At 40.2% G+C, this 17,535-nt stretch overlaps 1 protein-coding gene across 9 annotated transcripts in view; it reads left to right on the forward strand.

Moving 5' to 3' along the window:
- The window catches only part of ERC1 (ELKS/RAB6-interacting/CAST family member 1), a 228,298-nt gene that overhangs the window by 124,535 nt on the left and 86,228 nt on the right, over positions 1-17,535 (forward strand). For all 9 annotated transcript variants that reach the window (XM_056847361.1, XM_056847362.1, XM_056847363.1 and 6 more), the window contains one exon: positions 1,428-1,588. In XM_056847361.1, coding sequence (XP_056703339.1) covers positions 1,428-1,588 — 161 coding nt within the window. The remainder of the gene's footprint in view (positions 1-1,427; positions 1,589-17,535) is intronic.

The raw sequence follows: 17,535 nt of genomic DNA on the forward strand, positions 1-17,535 counted from the left end.
CCACTGTGGTATATTTATGACCACACTGAATGTCAGCAGGTTCTTCTCCGGGTTCTTAAATCAAAGAACAAAAGTAGTAGATGCACAGGCTCTTATACATGTTTCCTGTTACTTCCAACAGAACAAAGTAACCCCGTGAGCCACAGCCTTCAGATTAAGTACTGATTAATCTTAGGGTGTTTCATTAATTGAGGCTGAAGTTGCTGGTCCAGATAGGGCACCTACAGCAGGGCAGCTATAGGCCAGATCCCAATAAATGCTAGTAAGTATACTAACCATAGTGCTAGTATATATCTGTCACTTTCAAGGTTCCTGTAACAGTACATTACTGATATTTAATTGGATTTACTTAACATTCCAGTTTAATCTGCCTCCTGTTTTTTTCCAAAAAGCGGTGAAATTTAAATGTGTGTTATGATTTTATCTCTGAAGTCTCCATGTTCAATAATCAGTAACAATGCTTTGCTGTTCCCAGTAGGAGCAAATAGGAGTACAGTGTGACTAGAAATACAGATATCTAATGCACATTACCTGTTCCATGATGCTCACTGGGCCAGGCGCTATCTCTCAGCTTAGCATACACCTCGCAAGGTGGCTGTGAGAATAAAATAGGAAAAGGAGTACTGTGCTTGCTTCCCTGAACTCCGTGAAAGAAGACTGGAATAAAAATACAGAACCTACCAATGACTTTTGCGTTGATCAAATAATCATCTAAAAGCTACTGTTTTAGCTGTCTGTGCAAATTAAACAAGTTGCAATTAAGAAGTTCTCAAAACACACTCTAAAGGGACTTAATTTTACTGTCTCATGATATTCTCATACTCTCCCAAAATTACAGTTGATCTCCAGGTGACAGAGATCAGTTCCCTGAAAAAATGTCTGCTTTGGAGGGTGGACTCTATGGCATTGTACCCTGCTGAAGCCCCTCCCCTCCCCAAACCATGCCCTCCCCAGGCTCCACCCCTGAAATCTCCAGGTATTTCCCAATCCAGATCTGGCAACCCTATTAACTGTAATGTTGCTGAAATGTTGGCCTTGAATGTTTCAGCATCTGGTTTCATCCACTGTTAAATTTGTAATGCTTATTTGACTGTAAATTCTTAGGTAGATTATTTATCATTTGCTACCAGTGAAGCCTAAGGTATAAGGTAAGACACTACGCTAAGCTACCATATATGTACTAAAGGTATGTTTGAGATCTGCTTTTAATTCATAAAAAACAGTAATGGATATTGATATGAACACATGGGGTAAGATCAGAATTCAAAGAGGTACTAAATATATGGGGAATTTGATCATTTGCATTAGTCTTGTCCCAGTTTTCCTTTTTTTTTTATCACTGAGGTAGAAGCAGCTCGGTGGCTGTGGTGCATGGCAAACTTTTTTTTTTTAATGTGTTCTCTTCCCTTTCTCTTTTATCCCCTTAGGTAGAAGAGCTGATGATGGCTATGGAGAAAGTGAAACAAGAACTGGAATCAATGAAATCAAAGCTCTCCTGTACCCAACAGTCTCTGGCTGAGAAAGAAACGCACTTGACCAACTTGCGGGCTGAGAGGAGGAAACATTTGGAGGAGGTCCTAGAGATGAAGTATGTCTGTTTTTCTTAATTCGTTTAGATAACAGTTACCTAGGCCTTATTATTCTCTATTTGAGTCATTATTGAAAGTGTAACTTTCCCCACCAATACCATTGTTTTTCTCCAGATTTTAAAGACCATTGTTGAATATTGTATTGTGTAGGCCAAGAGCTCAGGATCAGAGGATATTCTTGTAGGAATCTGATTTCCCCACTACAACCACTTTGTACCTTCATGTACACAAACTGTTATTACTAATATTGGTATTGCATTGTTTTCCTGAGATTTTCAAATTCATATACAGAGACCGTATTTGCATTTAAGAGCACAGATGCCAGTTCAGAGGAGGCATGGATCAGTTAGGTGGAAAGGATAGTGTTGCAGCTGCAGAAAGAAGAATTTCAGGTTCTGATTTACTTCCCCATTGGAAGTAAATCAATTAGCAACCTTCAGAGAGAGAGAGGGAGAGAGTTATCTGTTTAGCGCTGCATTGGCTAGTCCTGCCAACAGATCATTAGAAGCACTTTTAGCTGTTTAGCTATCCCTGAAGAGAAGGAACATTTTTATTGGCAGGGATAACAATGATTTTGGTTTTGTGAGCCATTATTTATATTCAGCTTTCCTGTTAACATCATTGCTTTTTTGAGGAGGAGAGGGGGGAAAGAGAAATTATGAGAGAGAAAAAAGCTTATATATGTTGGAAAGACATTTTTGAGTCTTAGAGATGGGAGTCTGGACTGGTTCAGGCTTCCAAGTTTTTATATTCAGCAACCTAATACCTGGCAATGGGTTACTGAGAGTCTGCTTTCTTTTACAAAACAAAACAAAAAAATCCACACTTTTTTTTTTAAATCAAAAAAATATTGAGCTATAAATTTGCCTGCCTTGAGAGGTGGTTTGTTGGGGGAGGGGAAGAATAACTCTTAAAGCAGGAGTCCAAAGTTTTTTGAGATATATCTTTATAATCCATGCTCTGGCAATGCATTTTCCTGCCAAACTGCTCTGCCAAACCTTCTCATTAAAATGCATACAGATATGCAGTCTGCTTTGTATATCCTGGAATGTTTTTGAACTTGGATCTCTGGAGCATGTAATAAAATCACGACTCTTCAGTGAAAACGTGTTGTTAACTAATTAGTTAGTTTTGGAGAATAGTTATAAATCTGAAACTCAAGACTTGCCAAGGCGTAAACCCAAAAATGTTTGGGAAATGTTTCTGTTTGGGCTGGCTTTTAGTGGCCAGAACTAATGTGAACTGAACATCTATTTTTTAGATGTCTGTGCGGATTGTTACCCTTCTGTAGTGGAGCAAATCCTTTGCCCCCATGAATCCGAACAGACATAGATATAGATCACTTGGTATTTACTAAATCTACACTTGTGAGAACCATTCCCTTTAAACTATATTAAGATAGTTGTGATGGACAGATCCCGTTCCTCCACTCTGTGTGCAGCCAATGAGGGCTGGTGGAATGTTGATGGGAGGCTGACAGCAGTTAGTGGAGTGAAGACAGGGAGTGGAGAGATTGAATCTAGGAGTGAATGAAGTTGAGTTGTAAGCTGACTGGGAAAAAAATATGGTTTATAATTGTGGGTATTGGAAGGATGGGGATCAAGAGTTCAAGAACTGAGAAAAATATATCCTGGTACATAGATTGCTCCAATGAAGGTGTTTTTTTTTTTTTGTTCATCCCTGTTGACTGAGAATGAATTGTCTCAGTGAAGAAATCTATGCACACTCAAAATTGGCCAGGCCTTAGCCTGTGTGATGGCAGCTTGAAAGGGGAAGCTGAATTTAGTTCCCACCCCCTCAGGCTTGGAGAATTACCTGTGTGAGGGGCGGTTGATGGGGGAACTAGGCTGTCTTGTCTGGGGTTGTCTCGGAGGAAGAGAGTGGAGACCTGGTGTTTAAAAGGGTCAGGGCTTTTGTTAGATCCACAGTTCAACCCCTACCATACCCATTTATAGGATCAGACAGTAGATGGTGTGAATGGCCTCTTCCTTAGACCCTGTGGAGCCATTGCTGAGTCCTCAGCTTGGTAGATAGTCTGATGGTCTGACTCAGGATAAGGCGGCTTCATGTACCCACATGATAGAGTTCGGTCATCTGTTTGTATTGTAGCCTGAGTTAGCTGTACTGTAAATTTGAATCTATATGGTATTTTGTGGTAAGTGTACAAAAGGGAAATGTGATCTCTGATAAAGTGCATCTAACTTAGACAACCCTTTTCATCTGCCGGGACAGAAAGTTATTGCTCTACAATAAGTTTTCCTTTGGCTATTAAAATGTGCATATTTAACCCAGGATCATTTGTTTTTACATTCAACCTTGTCTTTAAAGGGGGGGGGACTTTTTTTGTACTAAGCAGTCTTCAAATACCAAACCCTGAGTCCTGTGGCTCACAGTTACATTACACTTTATGATAAAAATCTCTGTATCTCATTATGTCCTGAACTCCATGGTCCCTGAGAATAGCCCTACAGAGTGAATGCACTGTACTATCTAAATGAGCCATGACAGGCCTGGGAGCAAGACCAACTGCTGAAAAATGCACCAGGTGGTGTTAAAGGGGTTTGTTTCACTCCGTAATTGCTCAGGCTGTTAATGCTGAAGGAGGAGCTGGGAGAGGAGGTTCTTTCAGCCATTCACTTCCTGAGGATTTAGCTACACTATGTGCTTGTTTCCAGGGGGAGAGGGCTTCTCCTCCTCCCACGACCCTCCCTCCCCCTTTCTTTCTGGATCTGTTTTCTGTGAGGGCTGTATACGAACAGTTGGGACAGTGCTGCCGAACTTGGTTCTCGTTTTTAAGACAACACTGGAAAAAGCTGGCACGCCAGTCCCAGTCACAGGTTGTTGAGAATAAAACCTCTCTTATAATGCTTTAATCTAGTTAAAAACTATAAATATTTAAAGTGGGTTGGAGGACCCTAGTCAGGAAACATTTTAACTAGAACAGATGTCTGCATTCCAGTCAGGTTTACAGAACTTCGGGGTCATTTTTCCTCTCATATTATTAGATTATAAAATGCTTATAGAAATGTGCTTGAAAAATCCCATCTGCTTGAAGACATTTATTTTTTCATGTATAGTGCTGGGTTGCTGGGTTTGGTACTGCTGCTGGCAGTTCGAAGAGTGCACGCTGGGTGGGCACGTCTCCCTCTGTTTAATCCAGCCTTTGTATGCAAAGACGTTTTGGAACACATGCAGTTTTTCTGGGAGACAAACTGCATTTTCATCTTTTGTTAAATAAAATGACAGTAACAGAATTTACTTTTGCCTTGTCTTGTTAGTCGTTCAGCTTTTTTCTGCATATTTACTTTAGCAGCTGGGCCATAAGCTATTCTTCCCTTTGATTTTTCCTCATGCTTAAGACTCCCATATTCAACTGAACTGGTTGGAGGATCAGAGGGAGTTAAATAAACGAGGTGGGGTCTTCAGACACTGGAACACAATGGTACAGCCTAGGTGAGAATCTGGGAATCTGTAGCTTGAGGACACTTGGGGCAAGCTGAAGAAGGAACTGAGCTATTGCCTCACAGTTTCCCTTTTGTGTACAGTTAGCAACCACAGGTCAAGCATTCACAACTCCTTTTAGGATACACAGACAAAGGGGTCAAATTTCATATCTTCACGGCAAAGGTGAGTATGGTCTTAGGAGGCTCGACAGTGGCAGAATCTCTCTCAAGACAGGCAGGGCTCACTCATAAACAGATTAGGCACATACCTAGGGTCTCAAAAATTGAGGACTCAATGTCTGAAGCAAAAAGAAAAGTCCTGTTCAAAGCAATTAAGCATATGGAAACTGCATAGTGGGAGAGCCAAGGTTCACACCTAATGATACAAACTGAGGTACTTGGAACCACAGCAGATAGCCTATTATACAGCATGAATTATGGTGAATTCTTTGCATTTTTGTATTCATTTACAACCCTCAACTGTGACATCATTCTGTATTTTTAGAGTGAGTTCTTTGGCAGTTTTCAGTATAGGGTGAACATTGGTGTGGCCTACATATTTCATGCAGAGGAGACCCATTTTTAACAACTTTGTTTCTTTATTTACCTGAAACAGAATAGTAAAAATGGGTATATTCTTTTGGGAAAAACCTTTTCAAACTGTAACACCATGAAGGAGAGCTAAGAGCTGCAGCATATACTGTTTCAGAGAACTCTCTTTCAATCCTCATCAACTAGGCATGAGATCCTTTGGGATTTGTATAGGCTTCAGCTAGCAACTTGAGAGGGGGAGAGGTAAAACCAGAAATCCAACTATGAGGAGTCTAATACTATACAAATCATTTAACCTCTCAAAAATGTTAACAAAATTAAAAATAAATGCCAAGTGTCTGTCAGTCATCCCAGTGTCTTTGTGTAATTGGTTGGAATACTGAAAGTGGAAGCAGGCATCCTCCTTAGTGAGCAGTTTGATACCATAGTGCCTGCTTGCTTTTATTTATACCCCTGTAAGTAAATGGGCTGAAAGTCAATGTTGCGTAGTCATCCTAGGTGTCGGACTAGGACCTGACAAACCCAGGTTCAAATCCCCACTCAAGCCATGGAATCTTGCTAGGTGACCTTGGGCCAGTCACACACTCAACGACCTGACCCTGGCTAGTATTTGGATGGGAGACTTCCAAGGAATACCAGGGTCATGATGTGGAGGCAGGCAATGGCAAACCACCTCCAAACGTCTCTGGCCTTGAAAACCCTACGGGGGTCACCATAGTCAGCTGTGACTTGATGGCAAAAAAAGTAAATGGGCTAGAGGTTTATCTTTTTAAAAAGAAAACTGGAAGGGTCTTGGAAATGTCCCTGAGAGAGCCGACCTTGCAGGCCCTCCTATGATCCTGATTTGGGGTCTTTGGGAATTAACTGTTTTAAAAGTTTGATTCGACACATTTTACATCATTATGTATAACCATGTTGCAGGATTGCTTCATAAATTTTAGGGGTTGTTTTTTCAAACTCCACTTTCCCAACAAATGGCTGTTTCTGGCAAGTAAACTGCCCCAACTCTTGGACTAGCATTTCCCTAGTACAACTTCTGTCTGTCTAGCAACTGGGTTGCTGTCCCTATATACCTAATAATACAAGCTAGCATTTGTATAGTGCTGTTAAATATACATTATTGGTACAGTTCTTACAGTGAAGGTAGGTTGGTGTTACTGCCATTTTGCAAATAAGGAGCTGAGACTGGGGGGGAAATGGCTTGCCTAAGGCCAACTCATGGATTCATATGAGCAGATTCGTGATTCATTGATCAGTTTTGTAGCCAGCATGCTACAGTGACTCTCCATAGGCAGGTTCCCAAGATGAGGTTAACTAGGGAAGAGACTGTTCCCCATCCCCTCATGAAGCCATACCGTTCATAAAAGTCAATTGAGCATTGGATCTCTTCACATCAATTGCAGTCACCTTTCCCTTTTCCCTCCTTTTCCAGGCTGCCAGACTGCCAAATACAATCCAGTTCATTCAAGGGAAAAGAACTGCAAATCATTCTGAATTAGTTAGTGAACATTGCTGAAAGCAAGGTTTTTTTTTTTGCAAGCTAAGTTCAACACAACACTTCCACAGATCTCATCCACAGATGCCTCCAGTCGCTACTGATGTAGAGTGACTAGTTGGTCCCTTTAATTTGATACTTTGAGCTCTTCATGGACCTTGCTCAGCTTCACGAATCCATACATGTTTTGCTTTCTGTCTAAATAAAGAGCATTGATAGTTCCTCAGGGTGTCATTTCCCTCCTTTAAAAATGTTCATAGTAAACACTGGTACGAATAAATCATGTTAGAGTGCTGCATATTTCATTAAATATGTGCACACTGTAAAATAGAAGTTTGAAGTAAAAACACTATACTGTCTTACCAACTCTGTGTTGTAGACTTAATGTAGTGTGAGCAATACTGCCTTTGAGCTGTTATAAATCCTATTCAGAAGATAATAACTTATTTAAAAATACAAAAAAGGAAATCCCAGTGGTTGTTTAAACTCATAGCGTTGCTCTGTGGTATATAGTCATCATTATTTATAAAGGAATAACATAGCTTTTGGCTTAGACAAAAATGAGGAACTTCAGAGTGAGCTGGAAATTCTTTTATGAGTTCTGCAATGGCACTAGGAAACATAGCTGTGTTCCTTGGTTTTCCATTGGATTATTAAGGACCTGTCCTTGCAGTTGATAATAGGAGGCACGCATGGAACTGGAAAGATTAGCCTAGGTGGCTTGCTAAAACTCCATGGGTACACTTTGCATGAAAACATAATTTGAATAGCAAAAGTATGACAAGGTATACGGTCCAAATAATTTACAAGAAAAAGATTAAACGTAAGGCTTTAAGTGTTTCTGTTTGAGTTCCGTTTAAATTTTAATGAATTGAATCAAATTAAAAGTTTAGAATATTTTTCATTGTTTGGATATATATGCAATGTTTTTCATAAACTATCTTGCTGTGGAGATTGTAGAGACTCTAATGGGGACCCAGCCTTTTGTGTATGGTTTTAAATAGCAATTTCACCAAGTACTGTGCTGTATTTGTTAAAGTGCAAAAAGATACATGGGGCCTTGTGAAGCTTGAAATATCAAGAGGGAAATATCCTGTGACAGGTTTCAGTCCTGTGGTTTGTTGCAGCTGCCTTTTCAGAGACCCCCAAACTTGACTTCTGACTCTTACAGTAGCGCCGTTTCAGCTGTACAACCAAAGTAGAATGCAGAAGAACTGTTTTGACCTTGCAACGCTCTTGATTCTGGCAGTGAGAGCTACTGTGTGATTCTGGGCTGTACAGAGATAGTCGGGCAGTTGTTTAGCAAAGTATTTATTTTTTTAATATTTATTCAAAGTTAAAATGTGACATGATATTTGATCGGGGGTGGGGGAGACTGAGGTTGATAATACCCTAATAAATAACAAGCTAAACTAGAAATCAGTGATTTGAACGAATCCCACCCCATTGAAGGGGTAAGTCAGAATTTGGGTAAAATTTAAGTATGCCAGCTCAGCTAGTTTATTAATTGGTCTGAGTTGCTTCTGAAAAAGGGAATATCAACTACCGGTACCTTAAAAATCATGACATGGCTGCTATATAAAATAATTTAAAATATACTATACCAACAGCCTGATTTTCTGAAAGGCAGAGCAACTTAAAAAGTAAAGGCCACAAATATAGCAGTTTGTTTAGCAAAGTAATTTGTAAATTATGTTGGCCATACTTGTCAAAGTATGTGCAGTTTTATGGTATTTTCATCCTGTTCCTGAACTTGTTCTGAGAGGTTCCATGAAGTGAAATGCTAGTTACACAATCAATAAAGACGTTATTTGCCTTATTCCCAGTAGGGATGCTAGCCTCCTGGTGGGACCTAGGAAGCCCCAGGAATTACATTTTATCTCCAGACTACGGAGATCAGTTCCCCTGAAGAAAATGGATGCTTTGGAGGGTGGACTCTATGGCATTGTACCGCACTGAGCTCCTTGTCCTTCCCAGGTTCCACCCCCAAATCTCCAGGAGTTTCCCAACCTGGATCTGGCAACCCTACCCCACTTACTGCCAGTTGCCAAGGGGGCCCCAGCAACCCTAATTCCTGGGATAATATGCTTCACAAATTTTAAAAGTGTCGAGAGTGTTTTGGATTTCCAGTTTATGAATGGCTGTCAATGGACTGCATTTCTGTCTGGTGGCTTTTCTCTAAAGGTGCTATATAGTATCTCATATATTTTTCTCTTGTGTTGCCATTGAATTGATATACCACAGAATTCTGTTTTATGTTTTTGCAATCTTGTAGAATACTTTGTGAGGTTTTAGGGCCTTGGCTTTTGCGGGGGGGGGGGGCATCATACATGTAAATTTAGCATGCCAGACACTTTCTGGTCACATGGAGACTTTGATAATCTCCATACTCGCATTGACTAGTCCAAAGAGCACAGTCTGAAACAGTAGCTGTGATGTAGGCAGTGGAGAGTGGGGTGTTGTAGTTAACAGTGTGTCATACAAGGACTGGGGAGCTGCAAGGTCAAATCTCCACTCATTTGTGATGCTCTCTGGGTGGTCAGGGGCTGGTCACACACTCTAGCTATTCTGCCTCACAGGGCTCTTCTGGGAATAAAACTGAACAAGGGAGAGCCACATATGCTGCCTTAAGGTCCTTGGAGGAAGGCTAAGATTAAAAAAAATGATTTCAAATTCTTCCCTCCTCTTTTTTTGGTTTAGTACCACAGAATTAAACAAAGCATAGGGTAAACTGTCATCTTAACAAAGCTTATTAAGCTACATATATAATAATAAAAGGCCTTAAGGCTGAATGTACACAAACGGTACTTGTTGCATGGTGAAAGAATCCTGGTTTAAAAATAACTCTGGTTACATATGACATATAAATGCAGGGGCACAACTTAGCCTGAATTTCTCCCTGTGCCCCAAATCAGAATTCTAAACCTGGATTAATTCCTGGTTAAGAATCCCATGGTGCAGCTGCATTCTTACATCGCAGATTATGTTCTGTGCAGGAAGGTAGGAGGAAAAGCAAAGTGCATATACAAGCCTGACAACAAGCAGGGTTGTATCTGAATGCAGCCTTTGCTTGAAGACCAACATCCCTATCTAGGTAATGGCATCCTGACTGTGGAATTTAAAAAAAAAACATCAAGGCAAGCAATAAACATTTCTCCAGGAGCAGAAAAGCAACCTGGGCCATTGGATGGCCATTGGATGACAAAGGAGTAAAAGGGTTGATTAAAGAAGATAAGGACCATGTCCGCACTTCGCGTTTGCATCTCCGATTTCTACGGGGTTTCCTTGCATGTTCGCACTTCATCTCTTCCGAAGGATTCTGGAGACGTCTCCAGAGCACAATTTCTCCATGTTAAGAGCATTCGCTTATACGGCGAATTAATAGAAATTAAACGTTTTCCTCACCCGGAGCCTGATGTGCGAACATAAAATCTGTCTTCAATCCACTTCTTGCTGCCAGCCCACCATCCACTCCCCCAGCCTAACTGCCGACGCTAGACCAATCGCCGTCCTTGTTCCCCCCACTCCCCCCGCCTCACTGCCCAAGCTGGACCAATCGCCGCCCTTGTTTCAAGCACCGAGTGGGCATGCGCGGCAGGCTACCACCTCAGCCAATCACAGTGCTCCTTTGAGCTGGCGCGTGAATGCTGCCACGAGGGGAAAACATATGGATTTTATCTAATACAGCGGAGGAAGGCATCGCGGTGAGAACAGAAATTTTAAGTCGTGTTGGATGCTTGAGTACTGGACACGTTTAAATTGTGAGGTAAATTGCTAGTGCATTCACGGGCCTAGAGATGGCAGAGAAACTGAATGGATTTTTCATCTGTTTTCACTGTAGAAAATGTGGGGCACGAACCAGAGCTACTGTTTTCAGAGAGTGTATCTGAAGAACTGAGTCAAAATGAAGTGATGAGAGATGAAGGCCTAGCACTTCTGGGCAAATAAAATAGTAATGTCTCCAGGTCGAGATGGCATACACCTAAAGATTATTAAGAAACTCAGATATGAAATTATTAATCTTATAATCTAATCAGTATATGTAATTTGCCACTAAAATTGTCCTCTGTACTAGAGAACTAGAAAGCAGCAAATGTTACGCCAGTTTTTAGAAAGGGATCCAGTGAGTATTCAGGCAATTACAGGCCAGTTAGTCTAAAATATGTTCTGGGCAAAATAACAGAAACCTTTATGAAGCGTACAATTATTAAGCATATAGTGTGGGAAAGCGTGCTGAAAGAAAAGCAGCATCGTTTCTCCAAAAGGAAATCTTTGAGAAGGTTAACAAGCATGTGGGTAAGAGTGATCTGGTAGACATTATATACTTGCACTTCTAAAAGATTTGTGACAAGACTTCTGGCTAAATTTAGCTGTCATGGGATAAGTCAAATGCTGTTATGGATCAAAAACCAGTTAAACAGGAAGAAGAGAGTATGAATAAATGGACAGTTCTCAAAATGGAGGGATGTAAGCAGTAGGATCCCATAAGGATCAGTATAAGATCCGTTACTCAATTTGTTCATAAATGATCTTGAATTGGGGTGAGAAGTATAATGGCCAAGTTTGTGGATGATACCAAATTAGTCAGGTTGGTGAAAATCAAGGCAGTTTGTGAAGAGCTACTGGAGGATTTTCTCGAAATTGTTTGAGTGAGCAATAACATGGTAAATGAAGTTCTGTGTAAGATGATGCACCTTGGACCAAAAAAAAAATCCTAACTTCAAATATATGCTGATGGGGTTTGAACTGGTGGAGACTGAGAGGGAAAGATCCAGGGGTGATAGTGGATACCTTGATGAAAATGTTGACTCAGTGTGTGGCAGCAGTGAAAAAGGGTAATTCCATGCTGCGGATTATCAGGAAAGGGACTGAAAAGAAAAGAGCCAATATTGTAACGTGTCTGGGTATATCTATAGTGCAGCCTCCTTTGGAATACTATGTGAAGTTCTGGTTGCCGTATCTTAAACATGTTGCAGAGCTGAAACAGGTTCAGACAAGTATGTTGTAAACCACGTTTGAGAAGAAAAGGGGGGTAGAAATGAAATACGGAAGAGGGCAACAAAATGTTTAAAGGGGTTAGAGGAAAGGATAAGAGTTTGAGAGTTTTCAGTTTAGAAAAAAGAAATGGGGGGCTGATAAAATTATGCATGGGGTGAAGAATATGGATAGAAAGAACTTTCCCTGGCGGGAACTGAGAAAAAAAGAGATTTTGTGATTTTATTGCATAGAGAGCACTTTTCTTCCCATAATACTAGAATGTGACCACCCAATGAAGTTGATGGGCAATAGATTTGGGATGGACAAAATGCCGTTCTTTTTCACAGAATGAGTAATGAAATGTTGGGATTAAATGTTGGAATTGCTAGCATGAATAGCTTTACAAGAAGATTAGACATATTCATGGAGGATAGTTCCATCAGTGGCTACTGGTATTGATGACTACAGTAAACTTCCAAAACCCAGTTCTAGCAGGCAGCATCAGGAGAGTCTTGGCTTCTGTGCTGTTGGCTGGCCTTCCAGGGCAACTGGTTGGCGACTGTGAAACGGGATGATTTCATTCTTTTCTCCAAATGTGTTCAGAACGGTATAAGTCGAGTCTTCCTCTAGAATTTTAAAATTAAGTGGCCAGTAAAAGGTATCAAAATTCCTACTATGTGTGTTGGTATCCTGAAGATAGGTATCTAAATATGAATGTCTTCAAAGCACTTACTAGCTAAAAACCTTTTCGTAAGAGTCATCAGCCCACCTTGCCTTTTCACAGGTAGTCATAAATATTACCATTCATTTGGCTGAGTTATAGTTGGGTTGAGACAGGACTTTTTAAAAAATGAATTGAAATTGAAGGTTGTAGAAGGAAGAGGCTTTAGCCATTGGCATGATCACTTTGGGAACAACAGACACTGATTTTTGGGATCTAGCCTTTAAAAATGTAGAGCTGGTTTGGACTGTAATTTCATAGCCTTGATGTCAAATGAGATGTGAAATAAACTGGCAGAATCTGTAGTTCCCAAATGTAATTCTTAGCCCCAGGGTGGATTTGGTTTAAATCAAATAGATTTAAATCACCAGTCAGTAAGACTAGATTTAAATCATGGTTTTCTACATAGACTCGCTCTTGCTGGTATAGTCTTATTATTTACAACCAGATGGTTTCATTTTTAGAATAAGAACTTTTCTGATTAGTTTTACAATTATATAAAATTAATTATTTGACTATACTATTAGAAATACATAGTTCACCTCACAATAATTTCATAATTATCACTTTCCAGTTTAATTCAGGCCGCCAGACCTTGCATTTCATTGTTGCAGTATTTGCATTTTTCATGCATCCCTGCCTTACCCATAAGTAGAGGAACTGCATTAAAATATTCCCAAACTGGGTCTCATTAAAGCCCGCTGCCATTATGGATAGTGTTACCAACCTCCAGATACTAGCTGGCAACTAGTTGGCAACCCTACCCAGGTAAGGAATACTAGCTGTGGGCAGGTATCACACAGGGACCACCTGCAGTGGAGGAAAGTACTGAGTGGAAAGGTGCTACTCTTCTCCTTTAGGCATGCTCAGTCTCAACTGCTTCTCCGAGGGGAGAGGCTTTTTGTGCAGGGGAAAGGTGCAAAGCCCATTAACGAGATGCACGGCGGCCACAAAGAAGTCACAAAGTAATTATGATGCTCCTGCGAATACTCTTTAAATGTGCACAGACACTGTACATGGAAAAATCAGGCTGCTGACAAACATGTACAATCGTCTACACTACAGGCATGGATTGTTTCATTGTTCAGGTTATCAGCCAGCTGTATAGTGATCTTGCAGATCAAGTACATTTTACTGCATTTTATGAACAAACTGGGAGCTACAGAATGCCACCCTCATTTTGCAAGCCTCCCCCCCAGAGACAGCTATAATTTTAACAGTGGCTAAAATAAAAGCTTAGTGGTGATGCACCCTGTCAACTTCAAAGTAAACCGAGCTGCTTATCACAATGAATCGCTCCACCCTAGAGCATTTTGTTTTCTACAGCAGAAGAAAACCTTTATTCTTTAACTCCAGCACAAAATAATATCAGGCATGTAGGAAGTCATCTGTTTCTTAAAACCTTAGTGCAATAATGGACAACTTAATTAGCATGAAAGCCTACAGCTGACCAAATAATTATAAAGTTGAATAAAAGTTGTGTGAGCAGAAGAAATTAATCCTGGCTGGTGCACATACTCATGGGTTAAGATCTTTATATATACACACACTATTCATGGTATAACATTCTTTATTTACTTCTTTTATAGTCTGCCTTTCTCACAAAGACTCAAAGTGGATTACAAAAATTAAAAACTAGCAATAAAACAATAGAGAACTCTGTAGAAAGTTTTCAGTCAATAAAACGACAGCACCTCCCTTTACAAAAATGCCCCCCTTAACAATTCTCCTTTTGTACATTCCACAGAGTGATAGTCATGTGGAAGCCTTTTTGATCTCAGCAGGCAGGCCATTCCACCACGTGGGGGCCACAACAGAGCATACTTGTGTGTGGGTAGCTGTTGATCTTACCCGCTTGCAGGGCAGCACCTTCAAAAGGCCTTGCTCAAATGAGCAAAGTTGTTGCAGCAAAACATACTGGGAGAGGCAGTGCTACAAGTATGTGGACCTCAAGTTAATAACTAGCGTCTTGAGTTGAAACTGCAAAACAATACACTTACTCTGCCTAGCTCCTGACAGTAATTGAGTTCATCTGTAACAGCTGAAGTTTGCAAATTGTCTTCAAGGGCAGTATTGTATAGAGTACATTACAGTAGTCTAGCATCAAGGCTACTGTGGCATGGATCAACAGTGCCAGACTGGGTGAATTAAATGAAGAGCAAAGAATGCATTTTTCCACAAATGATTTAATTTGCTTTTCTGGCAATAATGCTGGGTCAAGTACAACCTGAAATCTAAACCAAGCCAGCAATGATCAGCTGAACCCCAATAAAGGCAGGAAGCACAATACCTTCTAAGACCTCAGCCTTACTGACCAGCATCACCTCCCTCTTGCCAGGATTCAGTTTCAAGTTGTTCACCCTTAGCCACTTGACCACACTGGCTTAGGACAGCTACAACGATGTCAGGCGGGCAGAATGTATTGTCAGCATATTAATGATGTGGTGGAAAGTGCCATCAAGTCACAGCTGATTTTTGGCAACCCCGTAGGGTTTTCAAGGCAAGAGATGTTCAGAAGTGCTTTGCCATTGCCTGCCTGCACTTGGGCTGAGACAGTTCTGTGAGAGAACTGTGACTGGCCCAAGGTCACCCAGCAGGCTTCATGTGGAGGAGTAGGGAATCGAACCCGGTTCTCCAGATTAGAGTCTGCTGTTCTTAACCACTACACCACACTGGCTGTCATATTAATGATACCCAACTCCAAAACCTTGGATGATTTCTCCCTGAGAATCAAGAGGCATGCAATGCAGTATTTTGCAGTATAGAATTTCAGGAGAGAACAGAGAACCATTCTATTATCTATTCCCATGAATTAGAAAAGACAGAGGATTATCCTTTAGAAGCTATTTGTCATAATTTGTATGCTGCACACCCCATTTTAAAGCTCTCCCGGAGGTTGCCCTCCCTTCCACTGCTGACAGCTTGATCCTAAGTTAGTTTGCTTCAAGGGAACTTGTACCCTGAAAGCAGGGGAAATAATTCCATATCCTTTGCCCTTTCTTAAGCAAAAATTACAATTGTGCTTTTGTAGCACAAAACATTAAATACATATTTATTGGGATTAGGAAAAATTACCCTCTTCAAAATTTAACCAGTAACGATAGATTTACAGTAGGCTCTGTCTGTGAGTTTTTCCTAACACAAATATTTGTTCAAGAGTAACCCTTTCATGGTTAAGTACAGCTTTTTCAGAAAATTGGATGATTGGAGAAGGAACATGAAGGAGTGGCCTGTTGCTAGAAATACCCTGGGCATTTAATTGACCCATCTGAATGTTATTTAAAATATTAACACAGGAAATGTCACAGTGCCATTTAAAACAAGGGTTGCTGCCAAAATTAATCTTTAGTGGAATTCTGGTCAAATACTATAGGCTCCTCTATTTGAAATATTGTGCCAAAATTTCTGGCAGTGTTACCAAAATCCCAAGCACTTTAATTGAATCTGTTATGTGTTAATCCAGAAACTTTTCAGTGTTTGCATACTACAGCTAGAGATTTAAAATTTCTGGAAATTTTGAAGCCACAGAACAAAGTATTTTGCACATTTTTAAAAAAATCCATATTTTTTTCTGTGTTCCTAAAAAAAAAATCATTAGAAAAATGGGTGGGGGGTAGTTCTTAGCATTTCATGCTATACATTCTGAATAAAATTGTGACTTCTAAAATATTTTTTCTTTAAAATGAACTATATGCTTTTGGAGTTTTTGTCCCCCAATGCTCCTCAAAGTCTCCCAATTTTTCCACTGGAAAATTTGAAAAAAATTCCTCATGAAATTACTCCCCCCCCCCCAAAAAAATTCGCCCAGTTATTTGGGTCTTCAGATCTGTAACAACAGCAAAGAGCATTCTGACATCTGTATTCTTCTTGCACTTTAAGGCTATCGTGGCAAATGCCTGCTATATACCATATTATATATTTTATGTCAAATCACATCTCACACTAGAAGGGCTGAGTGGATGCACCAGTCCCATAATAGCAGCTTGAGTATATGTTTATCATTACCTGAGGTCCAAGAAAAATGAAAAACCATGGGAGCATAGTAGAGAGCACTGGATAAATCAACTCCGGCAAGGCTTTTCCTACAAAAGAACACTGAATGGGAACTGAAACAGCAGATTTTCTATAGATTCTAGTCTGCCCTCATCGCAGTGCTACCCTATGCAGAGTTCCCGTCTAAATCTGTGGAAATCAAAGAGCTCATCTACAGTAATTTAGGATTGTCAGGCGACTGTCTACTAGGAGAAATTATAAGTTAATTTTTATAATTTTATTTTATTTGTTATTTATAATCTGCCTGTCTCACTAGGACTCAAAGCGGATTACACAAATGAGTCATACAATCAATGGATGGGACATTTAGTAAACAATGCAATAAGATTACGGTTGTCAAACCAACCAGAAGTCTAAAAACCGAACTGAAGCAAAGCATAAGTAATAACATGACACATTAAATGATGCAAAATTCCATAGTAGGATCCTAGTTTCAGCAAGCTATACACTGCAGTATAGACCACAGTGTCTAATGACTTTTTCAAGTAGCTTTATGAATCATTTATACAATGCACCTCTGTTGCCTTCATAAAAAAGCCCTCTTGAGTAATTAAGTTTTGCATAGTTTGCAGAAAGCCATGAGAGTGGGAGCCTTGCTGACCTCAGGCAGGCCGTTCCACAAGGTGGGGGCCACAACAGAGGAGGCATGTGTACACTCTTGTTTTGTAAGGTACCAGTTCTGCCCAGCAAGATGTTAATAATGCA

The sequence above is a fragment of the Euleptes europaea genome, chromosome 3 (genome assembly GCF_029931775.1).
Source record: "Euleptes europaea isolate rEulEur1 chromosome 3, rEulEur1.hap1, whole genome shotgun sequence".
NCBI lineage: Eukaryota > Metazoa > Chordata > Lepidosauria > Squamata > Sphaerodactylidae > Euleptes > Euleptes europaea.